The 24,005-nt window shown below is 44.5% G+C and overlaps 1 protein-coding gene across 1 annotated transcript in view; it reads right to left on the bottom strand.

The window, feature by feature from the left end:
• Positions 1-995: 995 nt before the first annotated feature.
• The window catches only part of T265_06125 (hypothetical protein), a gene marked incomplete at both ends in the record, with an annotated part of 28,722 nt that continues 5,712 nt past the window's right edge, over positions 996-24,005 (bottom strand). Inside the window, 7 exons of the mRNA XM_009171311.1 lie at positions 996-1,680; positions 4,940-5,204; positions 7,491-7,716; positions 8,599-8,727; positions 13,184-13,311; positions 14,160-14,219; positions 17,257-17,449. Coding sequence (XP_009169575.1) covers positions 1,580-1,680; positions 4,940-5,204; positions 7,491-7,716; positions 8,599-8,727; positions 13,184-13,311; positions 14,160-14,219; positions 17,257-17,449 — 1,102 coding nt within the window. The remainder of the gene's footprint in view (positions 1,681-4,939; positions 5,205-7,490; positions 7,717-8,598; positions 8,728-13,183; positions 13,312-14,159; positions 14,220-17,256; positions 17,450-24,005) is intronic.

The following is a 24,005-nucleotide window of genomic DNA, read 5'->3' as shown; positions in this document are numbered from 1 at the left end:
TACCCTCGAGCAATCCCACTCGTCAGTGTCACGATAAACGGGCAGTTGAATGAAAAAGATTTGCCATACACATCATGTCCCATAGTGATAGCAATTTAGCTAGAGTAGACGTACGCGGAGCCTGTACGACAAAAGCTGTGCTGGATTTTTCTAGGCGGTTTCGATTCAGCCTACAGCATCTAAGTTCTGTTGAGTCCGGTTTTTTTGTACTTTTGTGCTTTTCTCCAATACTGGAAGGAGAACTACGGACAAGAGCGTTGGCTCTTCAGTTTCCGCTCTCGAGACACTCCACTGTTTGAGGGAAGTGTTCTGGATAACTTTGGACATCACAGCCGCATACTGACTTAACCTACAGATGGGCTAGTCTCCTTTACAGGGCAGCAGTGTTTAGCTGGACTACAACGATGTGACGTTAAAGCTTCGAGTGATCACACAGAGCAAACCGGATGGTCAGGCTTACAGTATGCTAGCGCCACTTGCCGGATGAGCAAGCAACAGAACACAAACGACCATTGACTTGTTGGCGAATGGATTGAAATAAACCTAAGCTGAACGTCTGAGGTACGAAATGGATTTTCCGAGGGATCTTTAGAAAGCAAGAGTCAAATTTGGTGGCCGGACACAACTGACTAACTGAAACCGCTATCCAGCAGTTCACATGACTAACCCCTTCTTCGTCCAAATGAAACGCTACAAAAGGGTGATAAAGTCCCAATTGCCTGTTTGTGGAACCCGATTACATTCTCGCATGAAGATTCTTACACGCGCTAACAAGGAAGAGTGACGTTGCTTACAAGTATCTGCACATACTGATCAAATCAACTGGACGCGTCGATAGAGAAACGCTACCAAACAGCACCTGCTAGACCCCGACATTGGGGATTCGAAGTTGGAAACAATCTCAAGAGGTCGCTTCCAAGTCTTGGATAACAAAAAGTGATTCACATCCTGTTGTGCAGTGAGAACATCCCGGGTTAATCAATTAAGCTTCTGTGAAAGAACTCACTTTTCCCACAGCCAGCCTGGAGAATGTAATTAACAGATAGCGAATGCAACAGAAGAGAAGACACATAATAGTATGTGAGAGCCAGACAAAATACTTTGAAAGTCGGAAACGGATTCAACTTTGCTCTCATACAAATCGTTTTAGAGATGTTCCAATGCAGAGAAAACATCAACAGAGCAAAACAACGCATCGTGATAAGAGAGAATGGTACGAACTACGGGAAGTGGAGGACATAGCACGGTGGCGACTGCAAACGCTGAACAGAGCTTCCGCTTAGTCTCTATAAATGGAAATAGTCACCAACGTGGGAAACAGAATCGCGAATTGAGAGGAAGGTACGGGCTCACGTACAAAACGGAACATGGACAGAGAGAGCTAAGTTATTCAGGCGATGGGAGACAGGGTAGCCCGCATGGATCAGCGGGCCTATGCACTGTCACCCATTAGTCAATCGGGATGTGTATAAAGCAGCCAATTGACAATTTCAAATAATTAAATGAATAGAAAAGAACACCAGAAAACCGTCTGAAAAAAGAAACGGTGAAAATATGAGAAAAAGCATGCCTTTAGGAATTAAAGAATAATCTGATTCTTTGAACTGTGCGCCAGCTCCTTGTGTGGCAGAACAATGCAATTCAAAACGATTATTTCCGCCGGAACTTCAACATTTGAACCTAAAGCGAGAAGAGGAGAGGAGTCAGTAAGGAAATATATGAATACTCTTTGGGCACAAATCCAAGTGCATAGATAAGCGGAATTAGAGCACACAACGACTGGAAATTGCATAAAAACAAGTTAGCCAACAGGCACGAACGAGCAGTTTGATCGCCACAAATATAACTTAGTGTGTCATGTGACCGCATATGTGCTACATGATCCGAACGCTGACGGGAACCACTAGACCAAACGAATACAGCCATCTAGAAGCTCAACAGATCAACTCAATTGTGGAGTTTATGCCGGATTTCCCTTGTGGTACATCAACCCGGACACAAGTGATATAAACTACCATAAAAAGCTTACAGTTGATGAAAGGACAGTTCACCATGCCATTCTACAAGGAGAACTAGTTAGGCGGCTTACTATTTTTTACCAGGGAAAAACAACTTCCTGGATGTTGACATTTCAACAAGCTTTTATCCCTTGAAGACATAAGACGTTCTAGAGACATTGTGACGAGGATCTAGCACGGAACGTCAAATTAGGAGAAAAGTTCCATGGCATGGATCGATATTTTGGTGAGCACATTTATCGTTCTCTAATTAGTACTGCCTAACAAAAAGCTAACAACCACAGGCTTCGGTTGCACAGCAGGATTTAGGGGGTTTGACACAGGTCAACCAATAGCCCTGTTTCACAGTTTTTTTGTATTGACTTGTTGCCCGCAGCCTCGTGGTCCGTCGCAACGTTTGGGTAACTAATCGGACATCCGCTGACAACGACACGAGTCCGTTTTGCATACGAATGTTCGATTGTAGCTGTGAGATAATCGATAAATGGCATGTAAGGTAGAGTGGTCGGATATGCTGTCCAATACTGTTTGAACCGTGAAATCTCTGGTTACAAAAATCAAGCGTGTGCAGTTTTGGACGGATTTGCGTTTTTACCCTGTGTGGTTAGAAACCTGGTCACCCTTAAACGAAAAGCACAGTGACACCTCCCTCTTTGGAATATTGCTGATCACGTCAGGTGGCCTGATTCATTTACTATGAAGGGTAATAAACCAGCCTGGGTGGGTATTAGCTATTTGTGCCTCTTTCAAGCAGGTTTCTACAGCTGCCTGGTTCGCAGCGAACATGTTTCTCGCTCTGCAAAAATGTCACCTATGAGCAACGTGCAAGAAATCATCAAGGTACATATGTGGGTAACTTCGTGTAGATTCATGGTATGCCGTTTCCCGTGAGGCCCTATTCGGACGGCGAGTCACGAAGACAGCTAGGAAGATCGAACTGACAGGGTTGCTATACTAACCCCATTATTCACAAACCTTGATGAGATTCTTCTTGTAAATTTTGGGTAGTAACTGTGATAATATCTTCAGAAAGAGAGTGTACATATCTTTACAGATAGCATATATAATGGCTTTCCTTATGAGCGTACTGTTGGGTCAGCTTCTTATATCATGAGGAACATTCCCCGCAACCTGTCAATATCTCATGAGGTTGAATTAGCCCCTTCCGGAAGAAATTAATGACGAGAAGATTTGGAACTCCTGTGTGGGATTAGAGGAATCCGCAGCCAATCATACGCAAAAACTACCAAAAAGAAAGCGACAGGCTTCTTGAAAAGACAAAATCTATTAGGGAGACGAGAAGTAGGATTTCAGTAGAAAAATCCTTTGGCTGTGATATCCACTCCGAGATCACCGCCTACATAGAGCCTTTGGAGAGCGCTAGAACTGAAATGCCACCAGGTTCCTCAGTAGTAGCCGAAAAGTCATTGGTGAACTAGGACGATCAAGCCTCTAGTCTTGAGCACAAGTCAAACTAAGCCCTATCCCATTATGTTCTGATCGCGCTCGTACTGCCCCATTCTGAAATTATGTGAAAAAGCACCATTTAAGACTCGCATGTTCAGTACCATCCACGAGTGAAACAAATGAACGAACGCGAACACTTTCAGACATCAAACCAAAGTCGAAGTCAGACAGACTGAAACCATCAGGACCGTGAGACTGTAACCCATATATAATAATAATAATCGTTCAGCTGTAGCACCCTTTCGGCGTCTAACTGTCACGCCACCCGAAAGTTCCACAAGGGATAGGATACTAGTAGAATGCCCAAGCCTAGACAGGGGAAGTCGAGAGGCAGAGGTCGGGTTCGAATCACGGAGCTTCCGGCCNGCCGATAAATCGCGCTCCAACCAACTTGGGCCACTCACTCCCGTATGTATGTAAACAGCTAAGTGAAACATTTAATTGACAAATTGCTCATCAGAAATTTAATCGCGCGTTTTCAGGTGCTTGATGTGAAGTGTCCATCAGATGACGATGATATTAAGAGAGGGGGGTTAATAACTCTGTCACACGTTGCGAATTTAAATATATCCTAGAATTCGGGAGATGTGCAACCCTCATCATTAAGAAAAAGGGATCGCAAACCTTTTCAATAGTTCTCAGATTTTTTGCATTGAAAATATGTTGACTTACTTGCTCGTACCAGCAGTAAATAACACGAGGGAGCGAAAACTCTAACGTCTGAATTTGACTCTTCCTACCCGACTTAACTCGCTGACAGGCTGGACAGCGGCAAGAAAACGTCACCAAAAACGGTCCAGCATCATATTGTGTAAGCGGAGTGGCAAGGATATGTTTACCAGCCAATTAGCGTATCGAATAAGGTCCCCCAGGGAATTAAAGTGATTTACGAAAATGTGTGTTCCCATACAGTACAGATAGTCCTAGTTTTCAAACCCCAGGGCGCACATAAACTAAATCAGCATATTGAGTTGCGTGTACTGGGGGGACTGTTCGCTTCTAAGTGAAAAGGTGAGCAGACAAGAACCGTGGGAATCTGCCCAATTCTAATGATGTCCTTTCATTGAGGGTACCGCTGTATAACCACAACAGGACCAAATAAAATAAGTACGGTGGCTGACTTACTATTTGATGGTTTATGGATAGATGATAACATGGTCATCCAGACATGTGGCTTAACCCGTACAAACATGGACCATACGCCAGGAAAATGGAACCATAAGGTAGAATCACATGTCAATAGCGCGTAACGGCACCTTCCAGATCGCAAGTTATCAGCTGGTACGTCACGCTACGAAACACTCTATCGACCCTATGCGTAGAGTTTTTTCGAACATAAACAACTAGCTATGTAAAATGAAGCAAAAAGTTGACAGCTGATAACGTAACGAAGGATGGCTGTCAGACTAGCTAAACAGGACAAAAATAAGTGACAAAATGGCACACTTCCTTACCTATAACTGTGATGGACGGATTTAACTGACCCTTAGCATTGAACACGGGTAGTACATCTAACTTAGTAAACGGTTTGTTGGGGTTCGGATCATTCGGTGTTCCCTCCACACGAGCCCATTTGCCAATTATTGTGTTCCATCCGATCACGGCATTCAAACAGCACGCATGTTCACGTATCTCCGCATCACGAAGAACGATGCAGTCACGTAAGCGGACACCACCTCGAATCACAGCACGTTCTCCCACGCTCACATTCGGACCAAGCTGTGGAAAAAGGAAGCTGAGTGGTGTATCGGGAAGCTACTAGAGGTGAGTGAACATAACAGTTCTAAATAGATGAGGATATTCAGGGGCGAACCTACAGTGCTCAAACAATCGTGTCATTTCTGAAAGAATCTGATGCTAGAAGAGGCACGGTCAATCGCACAAACTGGACAGTGAGCTACTGTTCAATACGAATTCAAGAATATCTTGCAAGACGGGTTTGTCATTAAATATCACACTCCACGGACGAAATGTATCTTAGACCTTAGCGACTACGCGAATTCACCAACGGTGTATGAGGGAGCACTCGAAGAGGAGAAAAAAAGAAAAGTCATTGGAATCCTGGTCGAGTGTAAATGGGTTGACTTAGCCTGAACCGATTATGATAATGCATTCAAAAGCTCTGAGAAGGAGCTTATCCAAACCATTCTGTCACTCTGTGCTGCAATGGTTCTGTGGGCTATACTGGTTGGAACTCAGTTCCAAAGGGTTCAACCACGCCAGAAAGGCCGACGGGAAGCCGCCCGACGAAGAACAGCGAGCTGTCACTCTTGCAATGGTTCTGTGGGCTATACTGGTTGGAACTCAGTTCCAAAGGGTTCAACCACGCCAGAAAGGCCGACGGGAAGCCGCCCGACGAAGAACAGCGAGCCCCCCTTAGTGCGAGCAATAGTATTACGAGGCGGTAAAGTTGTACTGTCCTCTGCGATAAGAGTGTGAAGGCAGTAAGGCGCTTCTCCCAGGCGACCAACACGTCCATAGTTATGGAAGCAGTGATGCTGTCTTTCCGCGAGGGAGAACGGATTAGAAAAGGTCGGCCCTGAAAACCGCGCACTCCGATCACCCAAAGACAACTATTCAACACGGTCGAAATACTTTTAAAACCAAAGACCCCGGTGCTGCTCAAAAGGTATCTGCTGTGCGCAGCTGTAGTAGGAGACAGTAATGATCTTCCATCACCGGCCCTCTCCTATACTTTCTCCGCACCCATCGAGCAATGCAGTGCCACCAACCCATCTGCCAGTCCCCAAGGCATTGCCGCGTCTCTAAACCGTCGCCCGGAAAAATAAACAAAAATAGTCACTCGCTAACCTCAAAAGATCTGATCCACATTGCAGCCTTTAATGTCTGTACTCTATGTTAAGTTGGAAAGCAGGTATATCCTGTCGAAACCTTACTTAACTTTCGTAATCTATGTATGCTGTGTCTCCGAAACACGCATTCAGGACCCCACTTGGATCGTGCACCTCAGGCCGCTTACGACGAGCTCGGACGTTCCACATTTCACTCTTCGAGTATCCGGTGATACTGACACAACGGCTCGCGGCATCTACGGTGGATTGGGTCCCAGTATACAGTTGTCTTTAAATATCTGTCACCCCTGTCTCGGTCAGGAACTACCAAGAGTGATGACGCACGCAGATCCCTCAAGTACCGGATTATCAAGAGCTTGAAGAATTACAGGGAACACTGGTGGGCTTCGGAGGCCCCGAAGATGGAGAAGGCTTTCGCTGCAGGCAACAGTCGCGCCCTACCTTATCAGATTCGATCAGCCGGTCAAAAGAAGACAAGTGTCAAGGGGACGATAGGCGAATAAGACGTAACGGTAATTCACTCCCTCAACCATTGTCTTGGGCGATGGGATGAGCACCTCAAGAGTTCAGTTGGTCTACACACGACCGCTGGAAATATCCAGTGCGTCTGAATGGAACGTAAACACCGGCCCTGTGATGAGTGGAAGCGACCGAGAGGTGGACAGTGTATGACCTGGCAACGAAGTATGAAAACACTAACTAGTAAGGCGAGTCGTGTCGACAATCGCGGCCTCTCTGAATGGGGACCCAACTTACCAATGGTTAATGACACCGGCAGAAATAGCCCAATCGCTTAGTTAGTGGCACTCGTGCATCAAAGCTATTGCCTTCAATGCGTATCTACCTACCTCCAAAACTAACTAAACATGCCTTCAATAATAGGTTGTATCTCCCACACTCTCCACTTTTCGGTGATCGAAACTTTAGCAGCTGAAACCAATGTGCCCAATGATACACGGTAAATTGAATTTGCTGATTGAGAGGAAACTTACTACGGCAGTTTTGTCAACCTGCGCTGTTGGGTGGATGAAAACGTGACTCTACCCTGTTCCAAAACTAACTAAACATGCCTTCAATAATAGGTTGTATCTCCCACACTCTCCACTTTTCGGTGATCGAAACTTTAGCAGCTGAAACCAATGTGCCCAATGATACACGGTAAATTGAATTTGCTGATTGAGAGGAAACTTACTACGGCAGTTTTGTCAACCTGCGCTGTTGGGTGGATGAAAACGTGACCAATAATAATGGGTCCTCTGATTTCGCCTGAGGAGTCTCCATTCATGGTAATCGATTGGGAACTATCAGTAGTTAGAAACTGTAACCCTGTTGAGCTGGGTAGGGACATGCGAGCTAGACGGTGAGGATGTGTGCGTTCGTACAGCGACAGGACATGGCGATTTGCATAGATGACAGCACTAAGGATAGCAGGGACACGAAAACAACAAAAACAGGTGGATGTCAGCAAAAAAGTTTTGCAGTTGTTCATCAAGGAGACAATTAATCTCGTCGATTTATAGTGATAGAAGTCATGCAAATCACGCTGACTTCAAAGAATCATCTGAAATCAACGGCAACTAGCAGGCGGTGAACAGTCGAGGAATAAGCCACGACATCCAACACTATTTAGCAAACCATATGTGCAAAAACTGAGTGGACATTTTGTGGGCGAATATTCACGCCCCACCAGACTTTACTATTCCAGTAACATAATAGTGCGAAAGAAACGGACGAACGTCAGTCGTGAGTTGCTTTGTTTCTCCTGTCATCGGTTAGAAAGTCGAAAACATGCCGTGTTCATTCCGCTGTTGAAACAGTAGATGTGAGCGAGATATTATCAAAACACAACAGTAGGAAGCGTATGATCACCGCTCTGGCAAGAAACGCTCAAAACTTCACGTCACTGTGAAATTTAAGCTTGTGTTCCTACATGTCCGTGCTGTTTACAGTAGGCTATTGATAGTGATTGGTTACACACGAATCTTGTTGACAGAGTATCCGAACGTCCGTCTTATGAAGCGAAGCCTGAAGAGCGTATTTAGAAAAGGCGAAGAATTATGACTAGGATCAGACCTTAAAAAATGGTTCTGAGGAAGTCCACCAGCCTCTGAAGGTTGCTACATCCTACAGGGAATCCAGACTACCGTAAGCAACGTCAGTAATGTCCAACTGCTCTCCTGGGTCCTGTCCAATTTCCTGCTGTTACAAATGCATAAGGCATTCTGTCAAAAGCGATGTGTTATAACCCAACTTACTGGGGTTAAGCAGTCCGCACACAGGCGGTAAGTTGGCAAACTCACCCAGCAAACTTGATCTGACTCCAAAATCGAGTCGTGTGATACACGAAAAGAGTCCCTGTACCAGCCAGTGGCTGACAAATCTCACGTTCCAAGTGGATAATTTCTTTGCATTGTGGGCGCAGTTCGTAACTGTGGAAAACAGTGCTAATACTGTCAGTCAAAATGACCAAAAGCAGAATAAACTTGCGTTTCAAAATAGGACAAATAGCTACCAAACATTGTAATTCAGTCACTGATCTTGGGAGCACCTAACCAGACTCAAAATTATTTACGATATTAGACAGGTACAAACACAGCCCGTCAGCACATGAAAGTGGAACCAATTTCTTATCACGCGCCTTGCTTCATCTCTTCAGTGAATGCCTGTTTGGAGCTTCTCAGGCCAATCGACATAATCTCAATACGGCCTGCTTTGTACCACAATAAGTCTCTGTAATGCAGACTACTGTTCGGTGATAACGTACCCCGAGTTGTCGGAATGTACTCAGAAATACAGACCTCACATAAACCTCAGAGGACTGCACTGATACAGCTGTCACCAAGTTAGGTTCAACTGCCTTCAAAGTTGGTAAAGTCCGTCCAAGAATCCGGTGAGAGCAGCGTGCAGTTGTCACACGTGTCCGGCAAGTACGAAACACAATACGAGTACGCTGCTCCACCAACCACGCCTGCCTACAGTTGAATAACGTGGACAGACTGTGCGGGGTCCACAACAATCCTGGTTGAAGCAATCAAGTGAGGGATATAAAAAACTCGTTTTGATGTATCAGACAGATCGGTATCTAGTTAGACCAAGTTGGAGTAAAACTGATTCAAAGGGGAATCAAATAACTGAGCGATGCTACCAACCTTCATATACAAATGAGCGCTGAGCGACCGATGTGCACTTCTGGGGAAAAACCTAGCCGGATATAGAGTTCCAGAGCATAGGTACTTGATTCAAAAAAGGCACACCAGTGCATTCTGGCACAAATTGCGTGTTCTTACTTCCTTTGTGGACTGCTTAATAGAGCGTTTGCACACCACGCTCACGCTAATTTTAGCTTCAAGGTTATGAAAGAAGCGCTTGATAGCAAAAATGAGGATATTTTCCTATTCCCAAAGGGAAAGGCATGAACGTATAACCCGGCATAGAAAAAATCAACCTATCGGAAGCTGACTTCAGTCGGATACAGTAACTAATCCCAAGAGAGGAAGGATTGCACTAATTGAATTCAGTCCTCCACCTACAAACCATGCACCCAATTACAGTGGTTCTTCCGCCTCCATTTTCATTCACCCTAGATAACGGAATCAGAGCCAAGCCATAGAGGCGATGGCCCACTCAATTCATTGACTCTAAATGGCCAGGTTTATCCGATATTGCAGAGTGAAGAAGCTCCTCATTAAAAGCGATGTCTCTGATGTAGGAGCGTATTGGTTGCGCAATACCTGTCAGAGACACCGAGAATCGGTTTGCTTCGTCCCGCGGTCCCCATTTGAGGAAGCGGCAGTTATCAACGCGAAACACTTGACCAGTAAGAGCTTTCATGCTTCGTTGCCAAGTTATCGATTGACTAACATTTTGCCGCCTTCACCCAAATGGCTGGCGAAGATGGCTCTGCGGGGTCAAACGACCCCATGGTCTGCGAACTACATGGCCCAATGAGTGTAACCTGTGGTCTGAGCAGCAGACCTGTCGAGACACACAGGAATTTCCCGGAAACCAGCTGGACTACCTCAGCCTTACTGATCCCATGTTCAAACCAGACCCGCATAATGCTTCGGAGCCATCGATGGTCAAACAGCTTGCTCAAATGTCTGAACACAGTGGCCGATCCTCTAACAAATGTACCTTACATTACCATTGACAGTCCGCTGATGCTGGTAAATGCTGTTTCGGCCCTCATAATTCAGGAAGTGATTTCTTCTTCGACCAGTCCACCAGGACCTGTGCAGCTTCCCGGAGAAATGAACTTATCTCAACATCGATCGGTTCATCTGCAAGCATGAGGTTAGGGTTCGATCCCATCCAGTTTTGCAGCGACATTTTACACATTGAGGATGCGCATCCCAATCGGTCCAGTTGGTCAGATTAGCTGAAATAGGGCGCGACTCTAGTTTTCTAGCTTTCTCGGGCTTGCGCTATCCATCAGCGCTCTCTGGGAATTCTTAACCTACCTAATGGACACCGGGCACGTAGTCAATCCGAATGAGTCGTTTCATGCCATTTGCCATGTACCCAATAGGCTGTCAGTATCGATCAAGTGGGGTAGCTTGACTGCAGCCGAAGCAGTCGTAATAAGTCTGCGAAACCTGGTACTGTACGGTCAAAACGTTTCATACGAACGCGGAGTCTGCCTTGGTCATACGACACGGATCAACCGAACAAGTCACTCCAAACTGTCTCGCAGTATCCTACTGGATGTCACGAGCGGGTACACAACCAATCGTTCGTGTCCCCATGCTTTTCATTTCACTGACCAATCTTCGCCGCGTATTTAACTTTTCACTCCTATTTTAACCACTAAAAATGTACTGGCCTGATGACCAGATCCAGAAAACATTAATGCTTGTCACGGTGTTATTGTTCAAAACATTGGGATATTTAAGCATTTCTTAACCTCTGCATTATTCTGTGTTTGAAGGATCTGCGTATGCCACTATATTATTTGTTGCTGGTATAATTTTCCTACTATCAGACGAGAGATCCTATGCTCAACATGGTGTGCGAACGACCTCAAGTAGACGGTTTTGAAAGTCGCCCCCATAGAATCGTTCGACTATTCCCGGTTGTCACCATTATTCCAAAAGTGTCCATCGAGCTCTGGAAGTTCAGAAGCCAACTCAATTCGATGTATTTAGGCTACAGAGATGCTTTGAAGGTGATGAACTGGATGGCCTTGAGTCAAATGGCGAAGTTAGGGTACCCAAAACGAACGACAGTCTTTTGCCAAAGATCTCCGTCGTTAGCTGATTGCTATATAGTCCAAACAGACCGAGGTGGTTTGTAGTTGGCGGCCATCGAGTAAGTCGATGCTGAAAATATAGTGGCCAGGATCAAATGATACTCGGCAATAACCGAAGTAAAATCTCAGTACCTGCTCGGTACCACTCGCGCGTCACAGATACCACAAGAAGCAGCACATCGGAAGAATAAAGTACAAGAGATCTGGATTCTTTGCCTGCTGTTTGAGGTGTATAGCCGAATTGTGGTCTTACAGGTGAAAGACGTGTAGATTGGGGTCGAAGAAAGGAGTTTGATTGAGGTAGCCCATCTCGAGCCTTTGACTCAAAAGTCTGAGACACTACGAGAAGGTTGGAGTGTGGACCTCGAGGCAGCGAAACTTCGCGCAGCAAAACACTCAGTAATCTGGCCAAAGTAGCTGCATAGGGCTGATCAAGGAGCACAAGCAGTAAGCATTTGATTCCTAATGCGATTGTGCGAGCGGGTGATATAAGAACAGCTCCAAACTCTGCGGTTTTGAAAGCCGACCGTACTGAATAAGTTGCCGAAGTTTTTAGGGTAAACCTTTTCTAACTCATCCTTCCCCGTGGGAACGTAGCATCCGTGCTCCTATAAAGTGGACGTGCTGGTCACCAAAAGGAACCAACTACCTTCACACTCCTATAGCAGAGGACAGTACGAATTTAACTCCAGGTCGCCTCTTTATACGATTTCTTGAAGTAGAGGGGCCAGCTGTTCTTTCACGTGCCGCACCTCGTTGATCTTTTTGGCATGGTTAAAGTTAAAGGGATTTTCAGCCGCCAAACCCGCAAAATCATTGCAGCATTGAATAGTGACCACCACCACAATGTGGCAGCTATTCCGTCAGACCAACAATTTTTCATAAAATTGAAGTGCTACATATCATTCATTGGCAGGCTGCATACTCGAATATTCGACTACTAACGTAAGTCTGCCAGAAGGACACGTACAGAACCGTCCATAGATAGATGAACAGTTAATAGATTAAAGGATAGCCTACAGAAAAGCGAATCAAGACAGATCGGTCGGACTATAGATCGATTCACCTCTAGTCCATTCACCCCAAATTCAGTGCTGAAAACTGCGTATTGACTAAAACATCAGCTTAGCTCGCTACTACCCTATACCCAAATTAAACACAACCATCCGTTTATGTAGACTAGTGGAGAGGAGAAAGAAGTCCTCGGTGCAAGTGTAAGTAGGCACACCCAAGTAGTATATCGAGCAGTAAAACAGCAAAAGACAGTGAATTCTGAGAATAATCCCGAACTGTTCTGATCATTTAGTGCTGCTTATGGCTGGTTCATGGGCTTTCCGACTGAGCCACTTCTTCTCAAGTGACCTAGACTTACAAAAAACTTTCGCGTTCAGAGCAGCTTACAGATAACCTCATTCAAAAAGAGGTTCAAAGGTGATGACAGACACTCGTCAGCGGGAGCGAAACACTGCACTGTAGGAACAACAAGCAACTGTCATCCTTTTGGATATTTTCACAAATAGAGGAATACTGAGTAAGGAGGCGAAAAGGAGACTTAGATGTTCAGTTACCTTCAGTACAGTCAAACACTACCGAAAAACTAGGGAAGCAACCATGACAACAGTAGTTCGCTCACTCACCTCACTTGGTTCTGGTGTTCCAAAAACGCTATGCGAATGAACTTGAAAATACCAGGTGTGAACAGATATATTCCACAATTGATTGTTGTGCTAACAAATGTAGCCGGTTTTTCCGCATAGTGTAGAACCTGAACAGAGTTAGTAAACGCAAAACTCGCGTTGAAATCAGAAAATTATAGAACCGACAATTTACTGAGAACATGTAATAAAGAATATTTGGAACAAAGGGACTTGTCTAACACAAATCGCATCTTTAAGAGACTTGAATTGGGGAGTAGCAACGCCGAGTAGAACGCCGCGGATGAGGAATTAGGAATGTATTTAAGAGGATTCAACGAATTATCCGGCAAGTCCACGTTGGTACAAAATGCATGAGGCCAGGTATTAGCAGTCATACCAAGGTGCTTCTACAGTACTTACCCTAACTGTCATTAAAAAGGAATACTTATCTGGTTGCGATGGGCTGCAAAACCGTTGGGTGGGATCTGAAGCCGCAAGCAGCTGCAACGACCAATACACTTAACTCTCACGTGATTGATCAAACGACTGAGCCACTTACCGCTCGAGCACCGTGGCGAGCTGCGATTGGCCATACTCCAGTTAAAGGACTCTTCACAGGGAGCATGCCTAATTAGTGTTATTCGAAAGCCGAAGAGATATATCTTACAGGCCAGATGTTACAGATTATGCGTAACGTTTGGCCGTGTTTTGAGATGTCAAAAAAGAAAAGGTGGTGTCAAAGCGAATGCTCGATTGAATACAAGCATTCCTATTAGTGAATGTCGGCATAAAGGTGAAACTAATTTTGTAGATGTATATCCCTTTTTCGATAAGAATCGATGAGTGACAGGTACTGGCCGCGGTTCAAGAAACATCCCGCTTTGACTATATACATCCAACACGATACTTTGTTAGCCATTCCAAAAGCAGACTGGGTGAACCCTTGCGCAGATGAAACACAACCCGAAAAGCTTACCTCATGCGTCTCTGGATTCTCCACAATGCAACCGAATTTCATTGACTGTTCACGTGTGGCCTATCAAAAGGGCGGACAAAAATGGTCAGAGTAAGTGGAGTGGTCTCAATGCACCAGAGATAAAACTACCGTCTAGTAAACGTCGCACGAGGCTCGACACCTGTAAACTAAGCCCGCAGGGCGGTTTCGACAATGCGTAAACAAAGAACGGAATCGTTTACTTCCTAAATATAGACAAGAAAAACAAAATAGGACAGACCATAACAGGCATGCTGAGAAATCGATGAACCTATGACGAAATCCGGATGCCGTGTAACTATTAAAATTTTGGTAATGCTGTCAAATCACCAGAAACCCGAGTTCAGGGAAGCACTCCTTAACAGCATCGTGGTTGGCAGGAGGGAATTCATGACTATTCACATGCCCATATTACAGGAGTTATCTACAATGCCCTTCGGCAAGGAAGTACCATTTATATACGCTACTGATGACGACGATTCTATCCACTGTTCCTAGATGACTAATGACCCCGACATAAGGGAACCAACACGCCGCTCCCAGAAGCTGTGGAAAACCAACCCTGAAATGAGTATTGAACTGATTATCTTACACACTGGATAGCAAACCAGGTTTATTTAGAACCGTTCCAAGGTTCGGTGTAGTTAAATCGTGCTTTGTGCTTCCTGATTCATATGAAGGTGGATACTAACCTCCAACATACTTCACTGGGCTCAAATCGAGCTGACCGGGCAGCATTGTGATGATTACGGTAGTCCATAGCGTCCGGGCATAAATGGATCGGAAGGCAAGGTAAGGTCCCGACTGAAACGTAGAACTGCGTGTATTGTACTGTTGACCGATTCACCAACTCCATACTCTGGATTGACCATATAGAAAAATGCTACTCAAATTCAACGCTACTCGCTTAATTCACGAGACATACAAGCTCCACAGGTAGGAAAAATACTATGCTTATCACAGACAATGACACTACCAGTGTAACGGCGGATACTGCTGATGAGACATGCGAGTAGTACGTGGTTTTCTCGTAACTTCGTCTCGCGTCTAGTTGAAGGTGGGGTTTATAACAAGACTTGTGGAACCGCTTTGCGGCGTCCGTTTACAATTGACAGTCAGTGAATATCCACGAATGTTCAAGAAGACGATTGAGTGTTCAGTTTTTAAAAACAAGGTGCAATAGTTTGTTACTATTTAGTTGATGTTTGCTAATAGACGACTTCGTGGCGAAGGGTTTTCCTCTTTACACCAATATCTAGTGCTCAGTCATCACAGTAATCACAGATGAGGACTAAACAATAGAAAGTGGGGTAAATGGGAACTGTTTGAGTTGGAGGAAATTTTCCGAATGGGAGTGCTATCAACCACTAGGGGATAATTCTTCGACAGTGTTGGCGCTCATGAGGTTATATCATCCCTGAGGTAAGAGGAGGTCCTACAAAATGGACGAGGAAAGGAGGTCAGAGCAGTCGAGAGATTGGGGAGGGTAAGTCGGGTGGCTATTCCGCTCATCAAAATGCTGACTTGGGTCAACATATGATCAGTCCATGCAGACCATTACTACACTATCGTCCACTGCGTAAAACATGACCCGTGTGGATCCCGGTATACTTTAATGAATCTGCTGACTTCAGCGCGTGCATGGAGGCCAAGATGAAACAAGGGTGTCCATTATAAACGAGTTTGTGCAGATATCTCATGAAGTACTGTTGCGCGCACGGCAATGCTACCAAGATTGCTGCTCGTTCGCTGCAGAGGTCCAGTCCTAAGCTTCGATATCCCTTGAGTCAGCTGGTGAAATTATCAAATGACCGAATTCAGAAATAGCGCGATTCAAAGATTGTGATATTTTACACGATATTGACCATTATTTCAAGAAAACGTCAAGCGGGATGTTGTTCTCGTCTTGAAAAATGCGACTACCCAGCTTACAACTCCAAGCCTATCAAGCCGAGTGTACGGCGTTTTACTCAAACGATCAGGAGCTCATAGCATGCGTTACGAATGGCTCAATGAAAACAAAATATCAGCAGCAGTTGAGTCCTGTAGCAGTGTACTTTTCTTCCGGACTTTGTGCTGGAATTAAGGGTCATGATCATAGATCCTCCCCTCGCATGTACACCATTTCCGTGCGCACTGAAAACTGATAAGAACCAATTGAGACTCACCAACCACAGCTCTGAATGCCACTTATGAAAAGTTTCTGGTCAATTAAGGGAGGTGCAGACTAAAATCTAGGAGCTATGTCAGCTTGATGAGCACCAGACAGTTTGAAATTGTTCGTATGTTGCTGGCAAATTTCGACCAATCATTTCACGCTAAACTTGGTAAGTTCCGTTCGGCAGAAATAGACGCTTATCATCACAAAAAAACATAACTGTAACTCAACGCAAACCATATCAAACGAATAGTGTTCTGCAAAGGAAGCGAGGACATGTGTTCCTAAACGATCCAGCATGGGAACTACTGGTGTATCTTGCACTCAAAAGTCTTCATACTGGGAGGCAGCGGTGACTGGCAAAAGGTGTTCCAAGCCACAACCATCAGAAAGAGAAACTATCAGTTGGGTTGTCGGGGACGTGGACTGACAGGAGGAAGCTTTGGTAAATGCATTCTACGTTGTCACCACACAGAGGTAAGTCTCAACACACACACCCAGTAGTGGCAGTCTCTATTTGTCACAATAGCTGGATTTGGTACAGAAGTTTTGATGGTAGATAAATTCGCATGAAAATAAAAGAAACAAGTCTGAAGGTAGAATCATGCCAATGGGGTGATCTTTTGGTGATTAGACAAATTCCGTAGCCCTCGGATTCGATACATGGTCGATAAGTTGTCCTTCTTCGTGGGTGGGCTGGTTCAATCAGTCAAATTGCATTTATCGCCCGTGTAGACAAGGTGTACTGGTAACCGATCAGATGGTCACGTAAACCTGTACAAAGATTCGGTTGGTAAATGCTTTAACACTTTCGACTTCGGTGAAAGAATCACCTGACTTTCGTGAGTGGAACAGTAGCCCGCAGTTTTCAAAAAAGAAGGAACGAAAAGAGAAATGCCAAAACAAAATTACACCAGTTACCTCGGTCACCATGATAACAAAACGATCTCCTGAACCTAGAGTTTTGTGGAATTCCAGCATTTCCTCCAGCGGGAGATCACAACAAATATCGCCATTCATGACGAACAGCAAATCCGGTGAACCAGAGAGTAGTTGATCACGGAACTGGTAAATTCCACCAGCTGTGCCAAGGGCAGTGAACTCCTGGAGGTATCTAAATCGGATAAGGTATGCATTTGAAATACGGTGAAACGACGCAACAAAGGCCAAGGAGACAAAACACTTGGGGATAGGAGGCTGGACACATAAAAGCAGCGAATGTTTGTAAAAGCACACAGAAAAAACACTGAAAGCCACACATCACGAAAAACCCGCAGATTAGATATGTTCCAAGCGTGGTTAGGTAAAATAGGCAATAAAGACACCTAATAATATAATCTAAATAATATATTTGTAAGGAAAAACCAGCATGGAGAGCATATTAGCATACTAACAGGGACAGAAATGCGTTAAAATTCACGCCAAAAGGAGAGAAAATTACCGTCACGTATGGGCTTTTGAGCACGCGGTAAACACAGCTCGATGTACCGCCGTATTTGCTGCGAGTTTAACCTGCAGAATAAATCAGTTGGCGGGGTATATTAGACAATTCCCGCTCGGAAGCAGAAATCACTCTTCATAATTTTCTCGCTTTCGCTCTAGTCGAATGTTTTGAAAACTTACTGAAAGTTGGAGAAACAGCGAACGAATGAGATGTGTTCGAACGGTACAACGGCCCTGAGAATGCCAAGACAAGTCACTCATTCGGTGTTCAGGTGCACGTGAAGTAAGTCTACTTAGTTACCAATTGTGAACATATCTGGGCGACGAGCATCCCACACTTCTGTCCGGCCGAAGGAGTCTAAATATGGTGGTTACTGGGATTCAAGCAACAAAACGACTAGTGGGTGCTGCAACCTGGATAATCTTTCAGTCGCCTATGAAGGAAAAATGCCTATATGGGCTATTTTGCAGGCGTGCAGATGGCTACGGCTCGAGGTCAAAATTGACCTGGACTCAATGTGAGCGTCCACTCAAAATGTGGAACCCAGTCTGTCAGTCGACTAAATATGTTGGCAATTTATGGAGACCGAAATGTGGTTGTTTGAGACATGAAATTTCACAATACAAACTGATGCCTAGCAACACGTAAAAGTGGCTACAAACAAGTGGTGGCAGTGTGCATTGTTCCAGTGGTTAACAACTCAGATAGATAGCTTGTCTCTTTCACAACTATCCGTCACCTCGCGTATTCGTCCATCCTCACCACTTGGAGTTGCATCAAAAGGCATTCCGCTATTTAAACAACACTGGTTTGACTAAGCTGAAATTCAATTCATATGGCAATACTTTTGGACTAAACGCACTTTAAAATCTAGGTTATACTTACCATATCACCGTTATTCCCCTTATAAGAGTGAGGTTGCAACCTAATACACAACCTTCAAAATGAAGTCAATTTATCGTTTCAGAAGGGCTCGGTAAAAAAATCGGTAGTTTTTACCAAGCCCTTCTGAAACGATGACTTCTCCATCGGTTCCAAACTTTTCCCAATTGAAGTCGATTTAATTCAGCAGCAGCATCCGTGCCTACCAAAGATACAACTGCTTTGCAAAAGTGCAATTATCTACCCATCATTCGTCCCAATATTAAGTGATTTGCCGATAATCAGTAAACAGGCATGGACAACATAAGCAAGGACGGTTAAAAGTATTTAGTAGAAGGTTCTGGAATGGTTGTTACCGAGGACTTCATTTAGGCAGTCAAGTTATCACAGTCGATAAACATGGTTTTTCCAAACTCCTGATAATCGCACTCATGTGCTCAAGGAAAGGGAGCCCAGAGAAATGCTGGGAGAACACCGGTCCAGAGATATAAGCCGAAAACAATACGTCAACCTTGTTGCGTGTAGGTTATGGATGAGAAAAACCCTAGCCTACACTAACACTAATTATCAGTCTTGAAAACATATGGTATTTTCTACTGACCAAGGCGCTTATGCCATTCTCACTGATATAGAGATTACCGGAAATCTAACGATACTTATGAAGGCACTTAATTATCTGAGGAAAACCCTATATTTTAGCTGCGACTTGACTGAGTACCTACCGTGATATTCCTTCAATATTTGCCTATGCAGTCAAAGTTTATAGCACTAGCAAATTTTGAAATCGGTCAAAAGGAATTCCTCCATTTCCCTGGTAAAATTCGCATGGCCGACCAAATAAACGCTGTCTTCTGATAATGCTTACAGGTGCATTGATGACTCACGTCAATTGGAAGACTGCATGGAATTTTTAACAGCACTTTATGAAATCCCAGTTAGCTCGGAAAACTCTAAACATGCGTCAGAAAAAATAGCCACTTCTCACCGGGGTCTTTATCAATGTATAAAGACCGAGAGTCGGGTAACGATCGCCCTATCGATTCTAGTAACCATGTAATGCTCATCCCTCGTTGAACAGTTATCTGTTCCGGTAAGCTGATTTCACTCTAGACAAACTGTTGTCAACCTGTGCGAGAGCGACTCCAAATTTCCCATAGTAATATTCAGATACGGTTGGTTGAGATAGATGAGGTGAGATAGAGGTTGAGGCGAAATCCACAGCTGCACCAAGTGCAAATGCACTCAGGAAAGTGTACGGCGCCCTATTAAATATCGCACTTAAAAGTCAAGTATTCAGGCTCCACTGATATCACGTCACTCTGGTAGCCTTGTAATGCTCAAAGCTTCTAACGGTCAAGAGAAATCATTCAAGTCGAATGCACGGAAGTGCCCCCAGAGGAATTCAGATACTCGAGGTAGCAAACAAAAACGTCTCTCCATCACGTCACAGGAAACATCCTGTAAAAATACCACGCAAAAGAACATCCTAGCACAATTTGAGCCAAGAACACTTCCTTCTCAAGAAGCTGTGATCATTCTGACGGTGAACTGAAGCCACTTCAAGTTTCCCAGCAGCCACTTTATCGCCTCTCGAGATAAAATCAAGGTGTCCTGCAGGATGAGGAAATCTCGCGCGCATGAGACATCGTACGTCTTTTTTGCACGTTCGAAGATTCTCACTCAGTTATTGGTACACCCAATGGACCCATTCCACAGACATCGACGCTTCTTAAACTTACACTTCAATGCACGACTGACCCCGCTCAACTCGCCTGATCTATCTATGATTATGCGTGCGTGTGTGTGTCACGTTGGCAGAAAGCGACAGCGGACTCTCAATGTCATACTACGGTGTGATCAGAGCCCTCGTACAAACGGGGGTAGATGGTCGAGAAGCACGTGCGACTCGACGAGCAAGCGAGTCAAGCAGTCTCGCCTATCAAACTTGAATCAACACGAATGCTCGATCGATAGGTTTTTAAGTGGCTGGCTATTAGTGACAAGGCCAGAAACAACGAGTCGAACGGTATGGCAGTTAACAGGGTTGACTTGGCTTATTGGAGCCCAATTATGTCATGTTTTGCTGAAGTGATCAACCTCACTTAAGTAGTGATCTAAGAAATTCGCGGAAGCATCAAATGAAGCATGTTGTTTGGCTGTGGATATTGGTTTTGAAATAATTCCACGCAGCTTAACTTCCAGACATATTTTGGTATACTGCGCTGCTGCGCACCAACACTGAAGACAAGAGGCATGCAAATTAGTATATTCTCTCATTGAAGCACCTACCTGTTAGTTTCTATTCAGGCAGCTCACGTTTCAAACAAGTTTAAAGGTTTGGGTAAGCCTACATCTGCTGCGATGCGTTATTTACTGCCTGCAGCTTGCACACAACTGACCAATTGTTGGAACTGACAGTATCTGTAAAGCCGGCAAAAGAAAATGAATACGAAAGTGTACCTTCAAGGTGAGGTAAAATATTCGCTCTGCAACCCATTTTGAACAATGGCGTATTGTGGTTTTGCAAACGGCTTCTACAAAACGGAGTTCCCAAGCCAACAGTTTGTCACCTCAGTATAACCTATAACAATTACGGGTGGGTTGGACGATGTGGAGTTACACATTACAAGGGCAAACTGAACGCGACAGACCAGACAGTGCTTGCGAGTGGGCAGCAATTTGGACGACCGGCGAATCCGATCGAAACACAACGAACAACCCATCGCTACGCACCACTACGCTTCCTACCAACGCAGTGATGATGTAACCTCGGTTGGTGATGAAAAGTTTGCATGTTTCACGCACGCGAGATTTCCTCATCCTGCAGGACACCTTGATTTCATCTCGAGAGGCGATAAAATGACTATTGAGACACTTTCGGAGTGGCTTCATTCCACTGTCAAATTAATCGCGGATCATATCTAAACTAATCATCAGACGGCTATATGCGATTTAGAGAGGCTGTGAAGTGGCGGGTGTACAAACCTCGAGCTTTCTCGTTTCATCAAGGGATCAAGTGACTCACAGCTTCAAATTCCCTGTGTTCTGATCATGGATGATATTTTTCACATGCATAAGGAAATGGACATAGCTTCTCTTGCGAAAAGCTGCGTCCAGGTGCATGAAGCTGCACGGGACGCTGTGGATACACGGTGGAATTTTCTTCTGTCTGATAGTTAAATGAGACTAGACCGAAACTTATGCGACAAGTTTCCCCCGTACGCTGAGGTTGGACAAGCAGGTTCTTGCAAGATTCGCGTCGACTGTACATAGTTGGAGCAGTATATATAAGTGATAGACCTGCTGAATCTTCTCGCCCGACAAAACAAGGTAACAGGCGTACATGAACACAGTTCGACGACTAAACCAGAGTGCCACTCCAATACCTGTTCCAGACATCAATCGATAGCAAGGTTACTGAACATTATTCACAACCGTCGTACGCTAGGCATGGCGTTGAGCTTGATTGTGTTCTTCGTAATATAAGGAGACAGGGGATTCTGCTTAAGATCATTCAACATTAATAAAATTTAAGAACGTCGCGGAAGCACGACTAAAGGTATTGCCTGCGGCGCTTCGCGAACACTCGAACCAAATGCGGCTCGGAAGTTAACGAAAAGTGCTGCGGCAGTCTATCAGAATCCAAGTTAATGTTCTTATCTCCGTTGTGTAAATATCTCGTCGAATGACGGAAGCCTCTGTGGTTCGTCCTCGCACATTTGTCTCTTGCTTTGGGAAAACACTGATGAAGGGAAGCCACTACATAATAAGACTGACAATGTCATGATGGACACAGATTATTCCACCGCTTTGGAAGAATCAGCACTTATTTTGAAGTGATCTAAACTGTTGGAATGAATCTGGTTTTCCAGATTACACAAAATAACAAGACGGGGGTTCCGCAATGACTGACACACGGAACTCATCCGGTATCCCGTAGTCAACTACCTTAGGCAATCTTGGCTTGTCAGTAATTGGACTGAAATGGTCCCAGGGTTCCGATTTGATAGGTCGTTTGGAAGTATTGTAAAATATTTTAACTATTGATGAAATTATGTGCCAAGTTTGGCAAAAGACATCCCACATGAATCACGTTACTAAGATTGAATTTTAAAGTTTTATTCACATAAAACGAAAAGTTCCATGTTAGTGGATTCACTGTTTGAAGCCCAGTAGGCCATACGATTCGGTCTGAAAGACAGTCTTTCGCCGCGGTATCTAAGTCAGCCGACTTGGCAAGGTGGGCTTATTCGGTCTCTTAGAATATCTAAATTCCCGTTTTGGCTTATCATTTCCGAAGCCATGGAAAAAATGCATCAGCCATGCTACGGAACATAGGTAGCTCAGGTGTGCTGTTTGGTTGTTGGTCTGTTCGCCGAGCTTGACAGTTGGATTGCAAACGTTTTATCACCAATCGACGTGACGTCGTCAGAGCATTGACGGTGTTTGCCCAGTTCGGCGTCACCACCAAACCAGAATTTCTTAACTTTTTCAAACTGACATGCGTAAGACCGATTTTCAGCAAACTGAAAAGACGTGGTTCAAACAAAAAAGCCCAGCATATGGACCCAACTTCAAGGAATTTACGACTATAGGGGTACTTGATATTCCAGGCTAACCATTGCTGTGTAGCAGTCGGACTAGTCTAACCTCTAACAACGAGCATTGGAGCCACTTAAGCGTTTTAACCTGACCCAATGTTCCGTGACACGTGGACAGTCAGGCACAAACTCAATGCTACATCATCACCAGGGCATGAGCTACTGCGGTCCGTTGCGCAGCACATTCTGGCAGTCAGTAGAAAAGTGCAAGCATTGCATGATTTGAGGGCCATGTAGACGAAGCAACGGTTCAAAGCTGGTCATGAATTTTTCCTGTTCTTCTACTTAATTTACATGTCGATGAGCGTCAGATTGCACAATCATTGGAAATGACAGTTATCCAAAGCGATCACATGCGCGTACAGCTGCGGTGAACGCCCCTATATTGACGATAGACAACCAAGCATTCGTCGTCTTCCAGGTTACCTCCAATCCACAAGAATGTATAAGCAAAACCCAGTGAACAAGCGTGAGGCGTAACAAAATACCCCATTGTAAAGTCTAAATCGAAAGTGTTTATAAAATATATGCATTGTGAGTTGAATTTTTAAAATCTGAAAGTAAATGAATACACTAGGGGCTGTTCAGAGGTATACCGAAAAAAAACGGAGTAACAGTGACCTAGAAACACCAGAGACTTGATGCACCAATTATTCACATCCGGCATCAGTTAAACGTATCTCAATGTGTTTATGTTTTCCATACATCGGCGAAAATCACTCCACATTACAGACGGCTGAAGA

Source organism: Opisthorchis viverrini, assembly GCF_000715545.1.
Source record: "Opisthorchis viverrini unplaced genomic scaffold opera_v5_120, whole genome shotgun sequence".
In the NCBI taxonomy this organism is placed as follows: Eukaryota; Metazoa; Platyhelminthes; class Trematoda; order Opisthorchiida; family Opisthorchiidae; genus Opisthorchis; species Opisthorchis viverrini.
Note: the sequence above shows the minus strand (reverse complement) of the source record. Positions and strands in the feature narration are given on the sequence as shown.